At 36.7% G+C, this 23,359-nt stretch overlaps 1 protein-coding gene across 6 annotated transcripts in view; it reads right to left on the reverse strand.

Annotated features, from left to right (window-relative positions):
• Positions 1–23,359, reverse strand: part of TXNRD3 (thioredoxin reductase 3) — a 94,973-nt gene that overhangs the window by 2,995 nt on the left and 68,619 nt on the right. For all 6 annotated transcript variants that reach the window (XM_090285890.1, XM_090285886.1, XM_090285889.1 and 3 more), the window contains 4 exons: positions 17,603–17,676; positions 16,881–17,037; positions 15,209–15,316; positions 1,209–1,304 (listed from right to left, as the gene is read on the reverse strand). In XM_090285890.1, coding sequence (XP_090142016.1) covers positions 1,209–1,304; positions 15,209–15,316; positions 16,881–17,037; positions 17,603–17,676 — 435 coding nt within the window. The remainder of the gene's footprint in view (positions 1–1,208; positions 1,305–15,208; positions 15,317–16,880; positions 17,038–17,602; positions 17,677–23,359) is intronic.

Genomic DNA, 23,359 nt, shown 5'->3' on the forward strand with positions numbered 1-23,359 from the left:
TTTTAATGCTGGGTTAGGTAGGTTTGGGAAGAAAGAACTTTCAGTGATAACTTTGAGAAGGTTATTGGTAAGCCTCAGTTGCAATCTATCACTTGGTCAACCTCTGCAAACACATTAACTGGGTAATAATTTGAAGGACTTATGTCTTCCCTGAAAACTACCTTTTAGGAGATTATAAAAACCCAAATACTAGAATAAATGCTACATTTTAAAACTACAGCATTTTGGCTTCCAATCATATTACAGGTACCCCCCACATAACACGGTTGTTAGGTTCCTAACAAATGCCATGTAATGCGAATCCATGTTATACGAAACAAAGAACTAGTACAAAAAGGGGGGTTAGGTTCCAAAAATTAAAAGAACATACTATTATATTTTTATAATTAACAGAAATATCTTTATTAAAGCTATTTTCAATGAAAGTATTACATATTAATATGAATTAAGTAATGTTTTCTTCATCATCACTACAAAGCTCTATTAACCAAGTTTTCTTTTTGACAAGATATCCTTATCCTCTGAACTTTCTTCAGCATTATCTTGATTTCTATGCTCTACTTTTTGCAAAAAATCTGTTATTTTTTAGATTGCTTGCTCTTAACTGAGAGATCTTTATAAATTTCATTATATGGTGTTAAGCACTTTTGAAGTTCTCTCTTAAACTCTGTGCTCCTTTCAGTGCAAGGATCTTCATTTAAGAAATATGCTAACTATTTGGTTAAGTCCAGGCCTTTCTTTACGCTTCTTAGAGTCAACTGTTTCACTTCTTCATTTTCTTCAGTGTTATTGTCCCCTAAGTTATGCTTGCACATTCCAGATGTCATTTCCACCAAAATTGCTTCATCAGTTTCTTCTTCTACCAGCAATTCTTGGATATCTTCTACAGTCATATCGTCAAAACCTTCCCCTTCTAAAGACTTAGCAAGTTCTACTATTGCATCCATCCTGTTTTCTGCTGGCTCAATCAGATTTTCACTTTGAATTGACTCTGGCCATCTATTTTTCCAACACACATTTAATGTTGTTGGTTTTATTTATTTAATGGATGAGTTTATTAGATTAATACAGTCCAAAATTCTATCACATTCAGTATTATATGGGGGTTTCCCTAATTTCATGTTATAGTTTTCCCCAATTCTCTAACTGTGTTAGAGAGAAACTGTGTTATAGAAGTACCATGTTATACGGGGGATTCCTGTACATACCTTGTCGACTTTATTGCAAATTATCTTTGCATAACAAGTACTGTTGTCTCTGCCAGCTACTGTCCATTCAAGAGGCCAGAACAAAGTATGATATACCTGGAAGACAAGAAAAAAGAAAAATAAGCTAAGATTAGCATATAGGCTCTTTACTTATGTAAGTATGATAATCTCTGTATCAGCTTTCATAAATTTAAAATTCCATGAGTCCAACTTTATGTATCTGATCAGAGCATCTGGACCCGAGCTCCTAAAATATCAGCTGCACAAGTATGTTGACCTTTGTTTTGCTCCACTGTTAGTCAAAAAAAACAAAACTCCTGTTAACTAAATTCAGTCTTCAAACATTTGTAGAATACCACTATCCAAGACAATGCACTAGGCTCTGTGGGTTGAAAAGGTAAATAAAGACTTAGATCCTACCTTTGACAAGTTTACTGCCTGCCTACAAGGTCATTTTCAAACCAAATCTAGGAAAAGCAGAAAAGATAAAACACTTAAACTCCATTAAAATATATTAAGAACATTACCTATGCTACTTGAAAGCCATCATGACAGCACTCTGAGTACACAGCTCAGGCTCCTCAATCTGGCTCAATCACCTAAGATCCAGAAGAAAACACAACATGACCCCCATCCTGCTTGCAGCAACTACATTTTCCCAGTGCTGTTTCTCCTAATCTCTCCATATAGAAAACAATGGATTAATGTTTGGTGCCAGGATTAAAAAAATGTATTCTAAACTAAAGATGGTCGCCATCTTATAACAGTTCAACTTATGATTTTCTGACTTTACAATGATGCAAAAGTGATAGGCTCTCAGTAGAAACAGTACTTCAAATTTCCTGGGCTAGCAATATGCAGTAAAACACTCTTTTGTGATGGTGGGAAGTGGGAGCGAGATGATTGTGCTCAAGTGTACAGCCATATTTTATTGTGCTTTGCAGATACTGCCATTTTTTTTACTTGAAGTTTTGTGGCAACCCTGTGTAGAGCAAGTTCTATTGGTGCGATTTTTCCAAAAGCATTTGCTCACTTTGTCACATTTTGAAAATTCTTGCAATATTTTAAACATTTTCATTATTATATTTGTTATGGTGATGTATGAACGATTATCTTTTTAAAATATTTTATTTTTATTTTTTAATATATTTTATTGATTATGCTATTATAGTTATCCCAAGTTTTCCTCTTTGCCACCCTCCACCCAAAACCCCCACTCCCTCTGGCAGTCTCCCCAGGCTTAGTTCATGCCCATGGGTCATGCATATAAATTCTTTGGATACTCACTTTTCTATACTGTTTTTAACATCTTCCTACCTATTCTGTAACTACCAATCTGTATTTTTTAATTCCTGCACCTTTCCCCCCATTCTACCCCTTCTCCCTCCCAAATGGTAACCATCCAAATGAGCTCTGCATCTACGATTATGTTCTGCTTGTTAGCTTAGTTTGATTTTTAGATTCAATTGTTAGTAGTTGCAAATTTGTTGCCATTTTAATGTTCATAGTTTTGATCTACTTTTTCTTAAACAAGTCCTTTTAACATTTCATACAATAATGGCTTGGTGATGATGAACTCCTTTAGCTTTACCTTGTCTGGGAGGCATTTTATTTGCCCTTCTATTCTAAATGACAGCTTTGCTGGAGAGAGTAATCTAGGTTGTAGGTCCTTGCTGTTCATCACTTTGAATACTTATTGTCAGTCCCCTTTAGCCTGAAAAGTTTCTTTTGAGAAATCAGCTGACAGCCTTAAGAGAACTCCCTTGTAGGTAACTATCAGCTTTTCTCTTGCTGCTTTTAAGATCATTTTAAAGATCATTTGATCTGTAACCTTTGGCATTTTAATTATGTTATGTCTTTGTGTGGTCTTCTTCATATCCAACTTATTTGGTACTATCTATGCTTCCTGGACTTGTATGTCTATCTCCTTCACCAAAATAGGGAAGTTTTCTTTCATTATTTTTTCAAATAAGTTTTCAATTTCTTGCTCTTTCTCTTCTCCTTCCAGCACCCCTAGGATTTGAATGTTGGTATGTTTGAAGTTGTCCCAGAGGCTCCTTTCCCTATCCTTGTTTTTTTGATTTCTTTTTCCTTCTCACTGTTCTGATTGAATGTTTTCTTCCTTATGTTCAAAATCATTTATTTGATTATCAGCTTCATCCACTCCACTGTTGATTTCCTGTTAGTTTTTCTTTATTTCACTTCCTGTAACCTTCATTTCTGATTGGTCCATTTCTATGCTGTTGAAGTACTCAGTGAATTCCTTGAGCATCCTAATAACCAGTGTTTTGAACTCTGCATCTATACATTGTCTCCATTTTGTTCAGTTTTTTTCTGGAGTTCTGTTCTGTTCTCTTATTTGGGTCATATTTCTTTGTCTTCTCATTTTGGCAGCCTCCCTGTGTTTGTTCCAATGTGTTAGGTAGAGCTGCTTTGACTCCCGGTCTCAGTTGAGTGGCTTAATGTAGTAAAGCACACCTGTAAATTAGATGGGATGGGGCCTTAGGTGATTGCCAGGGCAGGGCATCACATGTGAACTAGGTTAGGAAGTCTTTGATATGGTGCAACTGCTCTGTGGCTGTATGGGGAGGCCTCAGAAAAGTGGCAGTGGAGCTTTCCAAGATGGCAGAGGAGTAAGTGGAAGCTACACTAACTTCCTCTCAAGACCAATCTGGAATTACAACTTAATTGTGGAGGAATCATCTGGAATAACAAACTGAACACTAGCTGGAGAGAACTCTTATAACCACGGAGAAACAGAAAAGGCCACTTCATCACAACGTGGCTGGTAGGAAGTGCGGAGACACAAAAGGGCTGGCTGATCTCCCACAGGTGGCAGCTGAAAAAACAGAGAAACAGCTCAGCAACTAGGGTTCCTCCTGAGAAGGGCTGAGTCAAAACCCCCAGCTGGGCTTTCCAGCCTACAGCAACAGAGCGGAAAAATAGTATCCAGCTGTGAAAAGCGAAAAGCCACCAGGTTTTTTGCTGACCTGAAAGAAACAGCTTGAGAAAAAGAGCTCTTAAGCGGATAACGTACAAAAATATTTTGCCATCCACTTACCCTGGGCTCAAGGAGAGGGAGGACAGAGAGGACTGGAGACACTTGGGGGGAATTTGGGGCAGTGGCTTAGAGGAGAGAACTGAAGGAGCAGCCAACTGGATCCCAGTGCTCACTCATACTGCAGGCAGACCATTCCCCTCCAAGTGGTGTCAACCTGAGAGGAAGCAAAGCCCTGCCCATAGGAATTAATCTGCACCATCCTCGGTGCTTAAACCTGACTGCCAATCACAGATTGAATAGATTAAGAACTAAAGGAGATAGACAAAGGCAGTAGATCTCTGGTAGTCTCCAGTAGGCTGCCTATGCCCAGACTAGTACACGATCTGAAGCCACCAGGGGCAGATCCAGGGAGTGCAGATCAGGCTAAGAAGCAGCAACAAACAAGAAGAGTCACAAAAATGAGGATATGGGGAAACGCACCATCGAAAGGAAAGGAGTAATCTCTGGAAAGAGTGCTAAATGAATAGAAGAAAGCAAACTATTAGACATGGAATTTAAAACATGAATTATAGAGAAGTTCAATGAGCTCAGCGAGCTCAAAGAAAACTACAAAGAACTCCAGAAAAACTACAAGGAACTTCCTGAGAATTACACCAGCATTAAAAAGGACATAGAAGGTATCAATAAGAGCCAGGAGGAAATGAAGAATACAATTTCTGAATTGAAGAACTAAGTAGAAGGAATTTAAAAAAAGGCTAGAGTAAGAAGAAGATCAGATCAGCGAGCTGAAGGACAATGTAAAAAAAAAATCCCAGACAGTGCAACAAAGTGAAAAAAGACTGAAAAAGAATGAAGAGGTTTTAAGAGAGCTGCAGGACATCATGAAACCTAATAATATCCGTATCACAGGAATACCAGAAGGAGAAGAAGAGGAGCAAGGAATAGAAAACCTGTATGAAAAACTTATGACAGAAAACTTCCCTAACTTGATCAGAGAAAGAGTCATGCAAGTCAAGGAAGCACAGAGCGTCCCGTGAAGATGAACCCCAACAGGCCCACTTCAAGACACATAATTAAAATGGCAACATTCAAAGACAAAGAGAGAATCCTAAAAGCAGCAAGAGACAAACAGCTAATAACGTACAAGAGAGCTCCAATAAGGCTATCATCAAATTTCTCAATAGAAACACTACCAGCCAGAAGAGGATGGCAAAAATATTCCAAGCAATGAAAAACTAAGACCTACAACCAGGAATACTCTATCCAGAAAGGCTCTCATTCAAAATGGAAGGTGAAATAAGGAGTTTCCCAGACAAAAGAAGGCTAAAAGAATACATCTACACCAAACCAGCATTGCAAGAAATGCTAAAGGGTCTGCTTTAAGAAGATGAAGAAACAGGGAGAGACAGAGAGGAACACAAGTACAAAGGGGGAAAATGAAAATGAGTACCTATCGGTAATAACCTTAAATGTAAATAAATTAAATGCACCAATAAAAAGATATAGGGAAGCTGAATGGATTATAAAGCATGACACACATATATGCTGTCTTCAAGAGACCCACATTAGAACAAAAGATCTACACAGATTGAAAGTAAAGGGATGGAAAAAAATATTTCAAGCAAATGGACATGAAAAAATAGCTGGGGCAGCAATAATGATATCAGACAAAACAGATTTCACAGCAAAGGCCATAAAAAAAAGACAAAGAAGAACATTTTATAATACTAAAGGGGAAATCGATCAAGAAGATAAAAATCTCTGTAAACATATATGCATCCAACATAGAAGCACCCAAATATGTAAGAAAAATCTTGAAAAACATCAAGAAGGATATAGACAGCAACACACTTATAATAGGGGACCTTATCATTGTCAATAATGGAAAGATCTTTGAAGTAAAAAAACACCAAGGATATAGAGGAATTAAACAACACTCTAGATCAAATGGACTTAATTGATATAAGTAGAACTTTCCAACCTTAAGAAGCAAAATACACATTCTTTTCAAATGCATGTGGAACATTTTCAAAGATAGACCACATGGTAGGACACAAAACAAACCTCAACAAATTCAAAAAAATTGAGATTATATCAAGCATCTTCTCAGATCATAATGGCTTCAAACGGGAAACTAACCTCAAGGAAAAAACTCAAAGCATTCAAACTCATGGAGAATGAATAACATGCTATTAAATAATGAATGGGTTAACAATGACATCAAGGAAGAAATGAAAAAATTTCTGGAAACAAATGATAATGAACACACAACAATCCAAAACCTATGGGATACAGCGAAAGCAGTCCTGAGAGTAAAGTTCATAGCACTACAGGTCTACCTAGAAAGGATAAAAGCATCTCTAATAAAAAATCTAACCCTACAGCTATAAAACTAGAGGAACAACAACAAAGCCCAGAGCGAGTAGAAGGAAGGAAATCATCAAGATCAGAGTAGCATTAAATGACAGAGACTAAACAAACAATTCAAAAGATCAATAAAACCAAGAGCTGGTTCTTTGAAAAGATAAACAAAATGGACAAGTCTTTAACCAGGCTAACCAAGAAAAGAAGAGAGAGGACCCAAATAAATAAAATCAGAAATGAAAAAGAAGAAATCACAGCTGATACCACAGAAATATAAAGGATTATAAGAAATTATTACAAACAACTGTATCACAAGAAATTTGACAACTTAGATGAAATGGACAAATTTCTGGAAACATATAATCTTCCAAAACTGAATCAAGAAGAAGCAGAAAGCCTGAACAGACCAATAACAACTAGTGAAATTGAAGCAGTAAACAAAAACTCCCAGCACACAAAAGCCCTGGACTGGATGGCTTCACAAGTGAATTTTATAAAACAGTTAGGAAAGAACTAACTCCTATCATTCTCAGACTATTCCCAAAAACCCAAGAAGAGGGAAGCCTCCCGAACTCTTTCTATGGAGCCAGCATTACTCTAATTCCAAAACCAGGTCAAGACACAACAAAGAAAGAAAACTACAGGCCAATATCGCTGATGAACATAGATGCTAAAATCCTCAAGAAAATATTGGCAAACCGGATCCAGCAACACATTAGAAAGATCATACACCACGATCAAGTGGGATTCACCCCCGGGATGCAAGGATGGTTTAATATTTGCAAATCAATAAACATAATACACCACATAAACAAAATGAAAGACAGAAACCACACAATCATATCAATAGATTCTGAAAAAGCATTTGATAAAGTACAATACCCATTTATGATGAAAACACTCAGCAAAATGGGAATAGAGGGAGCATACCTCAACATAATAAAGGCCATATACGAGAAACTTGAAGCCAACATCATACTCAATGGACAAAAACTGAAAGCATTCCCTCTGAGATCAGGAACAAGACAAGAATGTCCACTCTACCCACTCCTATTCAACAAAGTCTTAGAAGTTCTAGCTACCGCAATCAGACAAGAAAGAGAAATAAAAGGCATCCAAATTGGAAAAGAGGAAGTAAAACTGTCACTATTTGCAGACAACATGATAATGTACATATAAACCCTAAAGATTCCACGAAAAAACTATTCAACCTAGTAAGTGAATTTGGCAAACTAGCCAAATATTCAGAAATTGAAGGCATTTCTGTACACCAACGATAAAATATCAGAGATAGAACCTAGAAAAAAAATCCCATTTACTATAGCAACAAGAAAAATAAAGTACCTAGGAATAAATTTAACCAAGGATGTAAAAGACTTGTACTCAGAACACTACATAACACTGAAGAAAGAAATTAAGGAAGATATAAATAAATGGAAGCATATACCATGTTCATGGATGGGAAGAATCAGCATCGTTAAAATGTCCATACTACCCAAAGCAATTTATAGATTCAATGCAATACCTATTAAAATACCAGCAACATATTTCACAAACCTGGAACAAATACTTCAAAATTTTATATGGAACCAAAAAAGACCCCGAATAGTCACAGTAATCTTGAGGAAGAAGAACGCAGTAGGAGGAATCACAATACCTGATATCAAACGATACTACAAGGCCACGGTAATCAAAACAGTCTGGTACTGGTATAAGAACAGACATATAGATCAATGGAACAGAATAGAGAGCCCAGAAATAAACCCAGGTCTATATGGTCAACTAATATTTGACAAAGGGAGAAGGAACATAAAATGGAGTGAAAAGAGCCTCTTCAACAAATGGCGCTGGGAGAACTGGCCAAGCCCATGCAAAAAAATGAAAGTAGACCACGAACTTACACCACACACCAGAATAAACTCAAGATGGATCAAAGACTTAAATTTAAGCAATGACACCATAAAAGTCCTACAGGAAAACATAGGCAGGAAAATTTCAGATATTCCACATAACAATATTTTCACTGATATATCTCCTAAGGCAAGGAACATGAAGGAAAGAATAAACAAATGAGACTACATCAAACTAAAGAGTTTCTGCTCAGCAAAAGAGAACATCATCAGAAAGATGAAAAGGGAATCAAGCATACGGGAAAATATATTTGCCAATGATACTTCAGACAAGGGATTGATCTCCAAAATATATAAAGAACTTATAGGACTCAACACCAAGATGACAGACAACCCAATTAAAAAATGGGCAAAGGACCTGAACAAACACTTCTCCAAAGAGGACAGAGTCCAAAGGCACATGAAAAAATGCTCAACATCACTAGCCAAGAGAGAGATGCAAATAAAAACCACAATGAGATAACACCTCACACCAGTCAGAATTGCCATCATCAACAAAACAACAAACAACTTGTGCTGGTGATCATGCAAAGTAAAGGGAACCCTGGTGCACTGCTGGTGGGAATGCAGACTGGTGAAGCCACTATGGAAAACAGTATGGAATTTCCTCAAAAAACTAAAAATGGAACTGCCTTTTGAACCAGCAATTCCATTGCTAGGATTATATCCAAAGAATCCGGAAACACCAATTCAAAAGGACCTATGCACCCCTATGTTCATAGCAGCACTATTTACGATAGCCAAGTGCTGGAAACAACCTAAGTGCCCATCTGTAGATGATTGGATCAAAAAACTGGTACTTTACACAATGGAGTTCTATGTAGCAGAAAGAAAGAAGGAACTTCTATCATTTGCCACAACATGTATGAAACTAGAGAGAATTATGCTTAGTGAAATAAACCAGGCAACGAAAGGAAAATACCTTATGCTACCACCTATTACAGGAGACTAATGAACAACACAAAGAAATGAGCAAAATTGAACCAGAGGTATGTAAACAGTAAGTAGACTAACAGTAACAAAGGGGGAGATGGGAGGGAGAGAAGGGGGTAAGAAGGGGAAGGGTCTAGTCAAAGAACATGTATTAATGACACATGGACATGGACAACTGGGTGGGCAGGGTGCGGGGAAGCAATAGGGGAAAAAGTGGGACAACTGTAATAGAAAAATAAACCAACAAAAATTTTTAGTGGGGGAAAAAAAATGAAAGCAAATTAATAAATGAGCAGTAACCCCCCCCCTAAAAAAACCCCTCACATGTAGGAAAGTGAACAAAAGAAAATGTAAAGCATGCAAATGTAATTTTAGTGAATATTAGAAGGACAAGGATTTTCCTTCACTCTGTATATTTTTCTCCCTGATTCTTCTGGCATTCTGAAGAAGTAAGTAATGACATAGGTTCTTTGCATAAAACTAATAAGACTAGTTGTTGACCATGACTTTAACTGGAATGTCATGCCTGAAGGAGACACACTTGGGTTCTGGTTGTTACCAAAAAGCCCTAAAAAAAAAAAGAGAAGAAAAGTGACAGTGGCACCTGGAGCTTTGTCTGGGAAGAAGCTATCCTCTGGCATTCACCCTGATTCCAGACACTTCAGTTCCTCCCTGTATGCCACTGGTGCCCTTCAAGCTGCTACCCTGGTGCTAAAGCCCAGCGTGAGTGAGTCTGGGTTAGTCTTAGTCTGTTGTGGGCCCTTCAGGAGAAGACACCTGAGAATCCTGCAGTTTCTTCTGCTGCCCTAATCCTCACTGGTTTTTACAGCCAGAAGTTATGGGGACTTATGTTCCTGCCACTGGAACCCTGGGCTGGGTGTTCTAGTATGTGGCTGGGATCTCTCACTCCTGAGGTAGCTCTCCCAATTTTTATCCACCACATCTGGGTATGGGACAGTTCCATTCCATGTCCCCACCCATCCTACCCATCTGAATAAATGTGGCTTCTTTAATTCTTTGGTTGTCAGACTTCTGTACAGCTCAGTTTTCTGATGGTTCTAAGTGACAGTTGTTTTGTAGTTTAGTTGTAATTTTTGCAGTGGTTGTGTGAGGAAGCGAGTTGTGTTTACCTAAACCCCTATCTTGACCTTTGATGTCACTGTTATTACTTTGGAGCACCATAAACCATGCCCATATAAAATGGCAAATTTAATTGATAAATATGTGTGTTCTCAATGCTGCTTGGGCCTTCCTATTCCCTATGATACAAATGCTATTGCACACTTAATGGATGACAGTACAGTGTAAACAAAACTTTTATATACACTGGAAAACCAAAAATTTGTGTGAATCATTTGCTGTGATACTCTCTTGATTGTGGTGGTCTGGAACAGAACCATCAATATCTCCTAGGTGTGGCTGTACTCTAAAATTTTGTATTAGATCGGGCCACCAGAGAGTATAGCCCAATTTTGGCCCCTTTAAGGGATTACTTTTATTTCTCTTGTTGATGCCCTTGTATTATTTTTTTAAGCCAGTGTCCACACCAATAGAAATTAACTTATTATATTGTGCTTTTGCATTATGCCATGGGACTGCAGTTCTGAATCGAATAAGAAACACTCCTGTAAATCCATTATGTATTGTATTTACTAATGAGATACTTTAGGAATATTATTCACCATATCTCAATGCCCCTTTCATAAAAACATGAAGAAATATCTCCCAATTCTCCCTCTTCTAGTCAGGTAGTAGGAAGCTTTGAGTCAAATTCATTTTTCAGCTTAATCCTAGATCAGGTCTATAAAACTTTATAGCATTAATTTTGTGAATGAACAAATTAACTTTTCTTCTTACATCATCTTATTTTTTCTACCCTCATTCTCTCTTTCTTCTAAGTATGTGGTATTGATTCTGTTGTTACAGTAGTCCCAATTTCTTCCCATTTGTTCCCCTCTGCCCAATATATACCCCGTCCCTCCAGCAATCCCACATCCCTTAGTTAATGTCCATGGATCGAGCATGTAAGTTCTTTGATTTCACCCTTTCCTGTATTATTCTTAACATCGTCCTGTCTATTTTGTACCAACCAATTATGCTTCTTAATCCCTGCATCATTACCCCAATTCTCCCCCTTCCACTTCCTAGCTGATAACCCTCCAAATGACCCCCATACCTATGATTCTATTCGTATTCTGGTTTGCTTAAATCTTGTTTTTTGTTTTCTTTAGATTCAGTTGATAGTTGTGAGTTTGTTGTCATTTTAGTATTCATAGTTTTAATCTTCTTTTTCTTCAGTAAGTCCCTTTAACATTTCATATAATAATGGCTTGGTGATGATGAACTCCTTTAGCTTCACCTTGTATGGGCAGCACTTCCTCTGCCCTTTTGTTCTAAATGATAGCTTTGCTGGATAGAATAATCTTGATTGTAGGTCGTTGCTTTTCATCACATTGAATACCTCTTGCCAGTCCCTTCTTGCCTATAAAGTTTCTTTTGAGAAATCAGCTGATAGTCTTATAGGTAACCCTTTGGAGGTAACTCTCTGCTTTTCTCTTGCTGCTTTTAAGATTCTCTCTTTATCTTGAACCTTTGGCATTTTAATGATGATGTGTTTTGGTGAGGTCCTCTTTGGGTCTAGCTTGTTTGGGAATCTTTGTGCTTCCTGGACTTGTATGTCTATTTCCTTCGCCAAATTTGAAAAGTTTTCCGTCATTATTTTTTCATGTAAGCTTTCAAGTTCTTGCTCTTCCTCTCCTCCTTCTGGCACCACTAAGATTTGGATGTTGGTATGTTTAAAGTTGTCGCAGAGGTTCCTAAGCCTCTACTCATGTTTTTCAATTCTCGTTTTCTCATTCTGTACTGGTTGACCATTTTTTTCTTCCTTGTGTTCCAAATCACTGGTTTGAACCCTGGTTTCCTTCCCTTCATCATTGGTTTTGTGTGGATTTTCCTTCTTTTCATTTAGCATAGCCTTCAATTCTTCCCTTATGCATTTGCCGTACTCAAGCATACCTGTCAAGCCTGTGAGCATCTTTATCACCAGTGTTTTGAACTCTGCGTCTATTAGGTTGGCTATTTCTTCATCTGTTAGGTTGGCTATCTCCTCGTTGCTTAGTTCTCCCACTGGAACCTTGATCCGTTCTGTCTTTTGGGCCATACTTTTCTGTCTCCTCATCTTGACAGGCTCCTGTATTTGTTTGCCTCAGTGTGTTAGGTTGAGGTGTCGCACTTTTTAAAATGTGTGACTGCGCTTTCCGCCAGCCTGCCACTGTCACCATTGCTGCCACTACACCGCATCCTCTCCGCCTCTCCTACCTGTCTGGATGAGTATTTCTTCTTTATATTTTTGTTTGTTGGACTTCCATGCAGCTCGATTTTCTGGACCTTCTGGTTGTCTCTAGTTATGTTGTAAGGGGCGGAGTGACCTGTTTCACCATATTGTGGCGCTGTGTGTGCAGGAGTGATCTGAAAGGGAACAATGCCGCTTGCTCAGCACTTGCCCCTTTTCCAGGCACTCCTCCCACTTCCATATGGAACTGGCACTTCTCTAGCTGTTGCTATGGCTGTCGTTCCCAAAGTGGGTGTGTCTGTGGACATTCTAGGACTGTGGGGACTTTTTAAACATGTGGACTCTGCTCAGAGACCAGCAGTTTCTTCCTCCTCCCCAACCCCCACTGGTTTGCACAGTCAGAAGCAATGCGGCTTTATTTTCCCTGGCACTGGGACCGTGAGCTGTGTGGTCTGGTCTGAGGCTGGGAACACTCCCCAGGTGTCCCTCCCGACTTTTAAAAATGTGTGACTACACTTTCCACCAGCCTGCCATTGCCGTCATTGCTGCCACCACACTACATCCTCTCCACCCCTCCTACCTGTCTGAATGAGTATTTCTTCTTTATATTTTCATTTGTTGGACTTCCACGCAGCTCGATTTTCTGGACCTTCTGGTTGTCTCTAGTTTTGAGGAAGTTGTATTCCTTCTTAGTTGCAGAGGGAGATCAGCATGTCTGTCTAGGCCTCCATCTTGGCCAGAAGTCCTACCCTCATTCTCTTTTTAAGTTTATTTCCTCATTTAAAAAGTATCATATAGGTATTTTTGAGAGGTTTCCTGCAATTTCTTTATAACAGAAATTGAAAATAATACCAATACATTAAATTTTCAGTTTCGTCAAATGCAATAAATAAAGAAATTAAGAAAGTAGGTGAGTTGATGTGCAGTGAACATAAGAACGAAGACCTTAAAGAAATTCCCATAAACTTGGGTAACTTTTTCCTATAAAAATATTCTTTTAACTAGAATATGGCCTTCTATATTCTTCTTGCCTATGTGTTTTAATTCTCATTAATTTCAAAAAGTTTTACAACTAAGCGTTAAATCTGTAATTGTTACCATCAATTTTTGCGTTCCAGTGAAAATTCACCATTGCAGAAACAATGGCTCATGGTCACAAGGAGTTAATTATAAACACTGATCAACAATGTCCTCTAAAACATAAATGTCTCATTGAGAGCATCCAACTAAAATAACATTATAAAGTTTTAATCATACATTTCCCCAATACCAGAAGTATAAGTAAGAGTTTCAGTAAGTCATTAGGTCATTTAACTAGGGAATATCAGGGCTATGGTTTAAAGAAATTCCCAGCAATAAATTAAAATATCTTTAAGGGAGAGAACTGAAATTTCAATTTTCTTTTGCTTAAAACCTCAAGTAGTAATAATTCTCCAACTCTCTTCTTTTCTCCCTATCCCTTCTACGTTGGGAGGGTGTGCAGAAAAAAGATAATCAAACCACCCACCAAAATATAAGAAAATATTTATAAGGATGTGATTAAACAGGGCAGTGGTGAAGGGGAGGTTGAAATAAGCATGTGAAGGACATTAGATTCTGAATGGCTCACAACCCACAACAACATTGGGAATTGCCCAGGTTCCCAGAGCCATGTTGATACTCCACGAGTCTGGCTACTATCATGCCAAATGGAAGTGGTTAGATGGCAGACACAACTCAGACCAATCAAAGGTCCTCTCCCATTAATTTAGAATTGAGACTGAGAAACAGAAGCCAATCAGTTCCTCTTAAGATCAGAACTATCAGCAGACTCAGGAGCAAAAGAAAGGCCATATTTTGACTGCTATATGCATTCCAGGAACAAATAAAGTCTATCTATAGGAACAGAGGAATGAACTGCATGCGCATACACAAACATACACATAAGCCCCAAGCAAGGAAAAAAAAGAGGTGAGATGGTCTTCCAATTCCTGGTTCTTATCCCTTCCTAAGACTCTGATACATTCCTGCATTCCCATGTGCTAATAATGTGTGCTTCCTTGTGTAAGCTTATGCAAGTAGACATTTGCTATTTGTAATTCAAAAGCCCTAATGCATACATTATATTACTCTCTTCCCCTAAGTGTATTATTATTAGTTTATAAGAGACAGGATTTAAATTACAAGTTCTTGTTGGCTTCAGAACTCATCAAACCCTGTACTCATCACAATTTGACAATATTTCAGCACTTGGCTCTTGCTCCAGGACTCACTGCACTTGCTAGAACTTGTATGAGTGATGACACCTCCCATTTAGTACTGGTTGGTTCTGGCATTCATCATGAATTCTGGAATGAATTAATGATGAGTAACAAGGTACCACTGTATTTAATTTCTAATTGTCCTAAAATAGGATGATTTTCTACAATATAACCATTATAATAACTTGCAAAATAAAAAATGATTGAGAAGACAGTTGATTAAAAGAGATTCTTAAAAAGTAAACAAAATACAATCTTACTTCTAGATTCTCCTTTTTATATACTTCAATAGCTTTCTCTTCAGATAATCCACAGCAGCCATATTCCAGAGGAGTAAACACTGTAGTTGGAACATTAATATAATCACACTGAAAGATAAATTACATACTCTTATTCTGTGATTTTTTTTTACAACAAAATCTTCTATCACATACATTTAAAAAAGGGAAGTAAGTCAGTCCAGTTCAGTGTAACTGATTCTGATGACAAATCACCATTTCAGAGAATTCTAAGTTGCACTAGAGATGGAGTGAGCCCAATTTCAGGGCAGAGACCATGCTCTAGCCAGTGATGAATGAACAGGACTGGCTCTCCCAGATCCCTAACCTCAAACTTCTGGTCTGAAAACCACTCAGTAGAGGAAAAGGTGTGACTCAGGAGTCACAACAGCCAGGTGAATCAAAACATGTGCATGCATACTAATGACAACTGAGGGAATATAAATATTACTGCATATTTTTTAAATTCTCAGCTACAGTAATGGAATTGTGGTTATGTAGTTGAATACCCTTGTTCTTAGGAGATACATGCTGAAGTATTTAGGAGCAAAACATCATTGATGTCTCCCACTTATTTCAAATAGCTCAGCAGGAAAAAAAATGAGAGAGAGCAAAAATGGGAAAATGTTAATAACTGGGAAATCTGAGTAAAACAGTAATATGGGTAATTGTCACTATTTTTTCTGAGGTTTGCCATCTTTCTAAATGAAAAATTAGGGAAAATAAAAATCTTCAACAGCTCCTACTGCCTAGAGAAGACCCTACTGATTCTTTATTGTGGCATCACAGATTTCTGACAATCTGGCACCAAATGAATTTTCTAGCCTCATTTCTAATTGTACTCCTCTATCACTAATTGCTCTGCCTGCATACATCTCAAAATGTTGTGGGTATTGTGGAGGAGATAATTCTTCCTTTGTGTGCAACAGAACAGTTAGCATTCCTTACATCTACCCAGTAAAACCACTTCCCCAGTCAGTCTTTACCTGCCAACACCTCCCCATGTCCACAGTGCTCCTGATGGAGCAGAGCATGAACTCCTCCAAGAGTTCTGGGCTTTTCTTTGAGTTACCTACTTATCAAAAGAGCCCTTGCTCCCTCAGTTTTAAATTACTCATATTATAAAGCCTATCCCAAATCTTTGGTCAAAGACTATGAAAGGTGAAGAAAAGTGTAGAACTCACCTGATTCACACCATCAGCTTTGGAGATGGTGAAACTGAGGTGAAGAGAAGTGAGATAACTTGACCAAGTTCACACACTGAATAGGCATTTAAGCCAGGGCCAGCATCCTGATCCTCTCTCAGTGCCTCACCCCTGACTCTGTGACAGTGCAACTGACAACCTGAGAGGCCTCTTTTTATCCCTTCAGTCAGAATTAACTGCTCCTCCTCTTACTCATGACTCCCATCTACCTAGTGAGCCCCTTGGTGCTGGAATCATGCCAGTTCTTTGTATATCACCCAGCTAAACATCTTGCACAGGGCAGATACTAAAAAAATATTTTTGAAAACCATTAGTAAATAAGTCAACTGCAAATGATTTGTGAAGAATCTTTTACTAGCAAAACAGGCACACAAGTTTTATTTGTACTGATTTTTTTAAGTCATAATTTTATTTAGACATCATCTCAAAAACAACAGTAAGAAACTTACCTTTTCTATACGACCCCCAAAAAGTCTTCGAGCCAACAGCTTGCCTGCCTGTATGGCAACAGGAGTGAGCTCCAGTTTACCTTCCAGAATATCCCCGATTGCATAAACATAGGGCACATTGGTCTGTTCCACATCATTTACCGGAATCTTGCCACTCCTATTAGATTTTTATTGGAAAAAATGTATTATGACTAATTCTATACTGCTGGATGACTAACACTCTTCCAAAAGAACTAATTACGTAGAGCTATAACCATGCTCTAAGAATTCATCCACTTCAGGTCATTAATTGTCTCAATGGCTTACAATATAAAAGGCTTCTGTAGCTTCAAAAGAAACCACCTTGCTGGTTGATGAAACAATGCTCGTTTTTTGGATGTTGAGGAGAGTCCCAGATTTCCCTCACAACTACACTTAAAGAACTTGGAAATTTTTCTCTTTGTCTGAACAAGGACATAAAATTCAGTCTAAATAAGATGTAGTTGAATACATTTCCTCAATTATTTTTTAAACTTATGCATGAGCTCTTTAAGGCACACAATAAAGTTACTGATTGATTAATGAAAAAATTGATAACATAGAGCTGGGACAGTACTTACTATAAAATGAATACAAAACATTAAAATTTTGCATCTTAGTAATTAAATGAGAATTTTAAGAGTTGATTTGTAGAAACATTGTGCTTTGTTCATCAATAATGCAATGATCCCACATGTACATACTTATTGATTTTGACACCAATAGTCTCCAAGCCTATTTTCCTTGTAGAGGAGTCACGACCAATTGCTAACAAAACCTATGGAGATTAAAAACACAAATTTATCAATATCAGGAATGAAAGCAGGAACATCATCATATATTCTTCAGACAATTTAAAAGACTAATAACTACTATAAATGCCCCTGTCAAAGAATTTGACAGCTTAGATGAAATAGATTCCTTATTTTTTTTAGGTCAAAATGTATTTTTAATTGAGGTATAATTGATACACAACATATTTGTTTCAGGTGTACAACATAATGATTCATTATTTGTACATATTGCAAAATGATCGTCACAGTAAGTCTAGTTAGCGTCTGTCACCATACATAGTTACAAATTATTTTCTTATGATGAGAACTTTTAAGATCTATTCTCTTAGCAACATCAAATATACAACACAGTATTATTAACTCTAGTCACCATGCTGTACATTACATCCCTGAAATAAACTCCTTGAAAGACACAATTTACTAAACTTACATACAAATCTGTATGTGCTAAATTATGTACCCGCCCCCTCTAAATTCATAGGTTGGAGTCCTAATCCCCAATACCTCAGAAGGTGACTGTATTAGGAGACAGGACCTTTAAAGTTGTAATTAAGGTAAAATGAGGCTATTAGGGTAGGCCCGAATCCAATATGACTCATGTCCATATTAGAACACACACAGCACAGACTGACAAAAAATCATGTGAGGACACAGGGAGAAGGCAACCAACCATCTACAAGCCAAAGAGAGAGGCCTCTGAAGAAACTAAATCTGCTGACACCTTTGTTTCAGACTTCTGGCCTCCAGAACTATGAGAAACTGAATTTCCTTTGTTAAGCAACTCAATCTGCGATATTTTGCTATGGAAGCCTTCGCTGACTAATACACCCTATACTCATTAATGAAACTGAATTCACAATTTACAAACTTCTCGTTAATTAACTCCAGACCCAGATGACTTTACTTGTAAAGGCTATTGAACACATAAGTGAGAAGTAACACTAATGGTATACAAACTCTTCCAGACAAAAGAGAAGGGAGCCTTCCCAACTTCTTTTTATGAGACCAGTATAAACATCTGACACTAAAATCAAACAAGGTATTTAAATAAAATAATAAGCCTGTATCTTCATAAACATAGATGCGAAATCCTTAACAAAATCTTAGTAAATCAAATACAACAATATATAAAAAGGGAAATTGATCATAACCAAATAAGGTTTGTCCCAAAAATACAAATTTGGCTTAACATGCAAAACTCAATGTAATTCACTGTATTAATAATAAAGGAGAAAACAAAATAATCATCCCAATAGATATGGAAAAAGTATTTGATAGAACTTAACATCCTTGAGGATTTTAATTAAATCCTCAGCACACTAAGAATAAAAGGAAGCTTCCCCAACCTGATACAAGGTATCTGTAAAAAAAAGTACAGCTTACACCCTAGCAATCATAAAAGACTGAATACCTAGGATCACCCCTAAGATCAGAGCAAGATGAAAAAATGAACTCATAATTTCTATCCAGCATTGCACTGGAGGTCTTAACCAGTGCAACAAGCAAGGAAAAGAAATGAAAAGCATATAGATTGTAAAGAAGAAACCAAACTGGTTTCATATGCAAACAAAATCCTAAGAATATACAAGGTCAATATACAAAATTCATTTGTATTTATATAAACTACCAACTAACCCAAAGTTTAAAATTTTTAAATATCATTTACAATAGCTTAAAAACATGAAATACTAAAGATAAATTTAGCAAAATACATGAAAGACCTCTAGAGCAAAATGTTAATATATTGCTGAAACTAAAGAATATGTAAAGAAAGAAAAATATAGGATGTTCAAGTATTAGAAACACTGATATCATTAAGATGTCAGTTTTTCCAAACTGATCTATGTAATCAATACAATCCGAATCAAAATCCCAGAAGGTATTTATTTAAAGGCAATCTGTTTTTAAAATTTACATGGAAATGTAAAGGACCTAAACAAAGTTGGAGGACTTACTGTACCTGGCCTAAGATTTATTGTAAAGCTTCAGTAATCAAAACAATGTGGTGCTGGTTAAAGGAGACAAATGCTAAATAGAAGAAAGAGTGCAGAACTAGATTGACAGCTAATCTGTCAAATAATTTCAACAAAGGCACCAAAACAATTTAATGGAAAAAGGGACGTCTTTTCAACAAAGGGTACTAAGTACCCATATAGAAGAAAAAGAACCTCAATTCCTACCCCACACCATAAACAATAATTAATTCAAGGTGGATTATAAACCTAAAAATAAAGATAAAACTAAAAACCTTTAAAAAATATATAGACTATCTTTACCACCTTTGGATAAGCAAAGACGTCTTAGAGTACACAGCATTAACCATAAAACAAAGTTAATAAATTGGATTTCATAAAAATTTTTAAAACTACTGCCCATCACAAGACACCATAAAAATAAACAGGCAAGTCACAGATGGGAAGGAAATATTCACAATACATATATCTAAAGAAAGGAATACATTCAAATATATACAGAACTCCTGAAATTCAAGAATAGAACTTCAAATAACCCAACAGGCAATGAGCCAAGGACTCAAAAGACACTTCATAATGGAAAATATATGAATGACTGTTAAAACAGAAAAATATGCTCCACATCATTAGTCATCAGGAAGATGCAACTTAAAATCATAGTAAGATACCACTACACATGCGTTGGGATAGCTAAAATGAAAAAAGCCAACCAACCTCAAATGTTGGTGAGGATACGGAACAACCAAAACTCTCATGCATGGCTGGTGGAAATATAAAATGATATAATCATTTAGAAGGTATTGGACAGTTTCTCAAAAAATTAAACATAGAAACTATGCTAGAAGAAGCAGGTTCACTCTTAGGTATTTATTTACGCATGAGAAATGAAAATGTATGTCCACAAAAGGCCTTATACCAGAAATCTTCACAGGAGTTTAAGTCACATTTAGCTCAAACTGGCAACAGCCTAAGTGTCCACCCACAGGAAAATTAATAAACCACAGTATAGTCATACAAGTGTATGCTCATACAATTTATACAATAAAAAGAATTATGGACACATACAACAACATGGGTGAATCCTAAAAACATTATTCTGAATAGAAGAAGCCAGATACCAAGGAGTACCTACTATATGGTTCCATTTCTGTGATATCTAAATTAGGCAAAACTAGTCTATGGGGACAAATCAAAATAGGACTGCTTGGGGTCAGGAAGTGAGAAGGGACATAAGAGCTTTTTAAACTCACAGAAATGTTTTTTGTTACCTTCAAAGGAGTGTGGATTAAATGAACATGTGCAGTTGTCAAACTGACTGAACTATGCATCTAAGACCTGTACATTTCACTACATGTAAATTATACCTCATTACAAAATTAAACAATTTACTAATTTAGATATTGTGAACAACTTCATATCAATATATTTGGTAACTTAGATGAAATGGACTAATTCTTTGAAAAGTGTAATTAATCTAAAGTAACTCAAGAAAATAATAGAAAGCCTTAAATGTCCTTTGTTAAAAAAATGAATCAGTGGTAAAATACCATATATATAAAATTCTAGACTCAGATGGTTGCATCAATGAATTCTATTAAACATACAAAGGATGTTCTGATACTACATAAATGCTTCCAGAGAAAAGAAAAAGAGGAAACATACTCCAAACTTCTTTCATGAGTTAGAATAACCTTGATACCAAGATCTGAAAGTTCAATATGTGAAAGGAAATTATAAGCCAACATGATTCATGAATATAATGCAAAAATCCTAAATAAACACATCCAACCATATATAAATAGGACCTTTACCTAGTTGGGTTTATATCAGGAATAAAAAGTTGATGGAAGATTAGAAGATCAATGCAGTTCAACATATTAACAAATTAAAGAAAAAATTCTGCTTATCAACAGCTACAAAAGGAACTGTTACAACTGAACTCATACACTCAAGATAAAAAACAAAAAAACAAACAAAAAAATAACCAAAAACCATCAGACAACAGAAAACAGAAGAAAACTTCCTTAATTTGATTAAGAATATCTACCAAAACCCTACAGAAAAATTATTCTTAAATAATGAAACACTGAAAACTTTCCTTCAATATTGAGAACAAGACAAGAATGGTTGCCATCACCATTTCTGGTTTACACTGTACTGGAGGTCCCAGCTAGTACACTTATGCAAGAAAAAGAAGGAAAACAGTGGAAAAGAGGAAACAAAACTGTTGTTATTCACAAATATGAATATGTACAAAGAAAGTCAAATTAATCTAAGGATAAATGATCAAATAAGAGTATTTTATTTCCTAATATATTTTTAACTGGACTCTTACTTTTTTAACTAAAAAGTCATATGTATAAGAATATATAAAACATAAATGTACAGTTGGTGTTAAAACTATTAACTACAGTTTACAAAGGAAGTGTTGGCATCCAAATATCAGCAATTTAAATTAGAATTGTTGCCATCCAAAATAGTACATGGACAGCTCACACTTTTTGGATATTTTAAATATTTTTTTTCACTCTATGCACAACATTTCAGATATGCATGTATTAAAAACTTTCCTTATATAGAAAGGAAAATGGTGAGGGCAGTGATTCAGTGATCATTAAGATCTCTGATATGATTTTATATTTTTCTTGTCAATACAATTATTTTTTTAAATTTTAAAAAATTTCTTTTCTTATTGTTGTTCTATTGCATTGTCCCAATTTTTCCCCCTTTGCTCTTCACTGCCCCATCCCCCCACTCCCACAGGCAATCCCCACCCTGTTGTCTATGTCCATGGGTCATTTATTAAGTCGTCGTCGTCGGCAGCCGTCCGTCTCGAGAGACGATGGTGTAGCTTCTTAAGAGTCTATCTGCACCGCCGAGAATGGCTGTGCAGTCCGACTCGGGAGTGACATCGTATCTGTCTCCTCCCGTGTTGAATTGACATCTTGCGATGACGCTGAAGCTACAGAGCCTGGGCAGGGTGATATGGAGGGTCTGCTGTTGCCCATGCAGCAGACCCCCCCTCTCTTCGCAGCTGAAGGGTCCAAGGGAAAGACGGAGTCAATACAGCTTGGCTTCAGGTGCGCCGCAGGAGTTGCCGGTGTTGACTACAACATCAAACCGCCTTAGGGACTCCGGCTCCGGATTTTCTGTCGGGGTTTACTCCCTTAGCCTTTCCCCTGTAGAGGTATGCCGCAAGGCAGCGGAGGTTTTTTGGAGTCAGAGTTTTCCTTCTCTGATGTACCCTGACTGGAAGATCGAACCAGCGACACTTAGCTCGCAGGCCGACGCTCAATCCACTGAGCTCAACCAGCCAGGGCCCATTTATTAAGTATTTTTTAAATAAAAATATATTTTAAAATAATTTAAAAAAATAAAAATACATAATGTGTAAATATAAAATTAAAATATATAAATATATTTATATTTTATTATAAAATAGGTTCAGGGTTTTTGCAAAAATATTTAAATGCAGAAATGTATAAGATATCTAATGCTCCTGAACTAAGTATTAGTAACAGTCAGGTATATCTGCTTCTAGATTTGGTTCTATGCATAGTTACACATACACATGCATTTTACCATGGTATTCTTCATGTACCATTATCAAATGTCAACAGACCAATTACCTTCCACATTTACTATACTCTTACAAAGAATCCAAAAAAAAGTTAACCCTGGTATAATTTTCCCA

This window comes from Furipterus horrens, unplaced genomic scaffold, assembly GCF_987537825.1.
Source record: "Furipterus horrens unplaced genomic scaffold, mFurHor1.1.pri manual_scaffold_8, whole genome shotgun sequence".
Lineage (NCBI taxonomy): Eukaryota > Metazoa > Chordata > Mammalia > Chiroptera > Furipteridae > Furipterus > Furipterus horrens.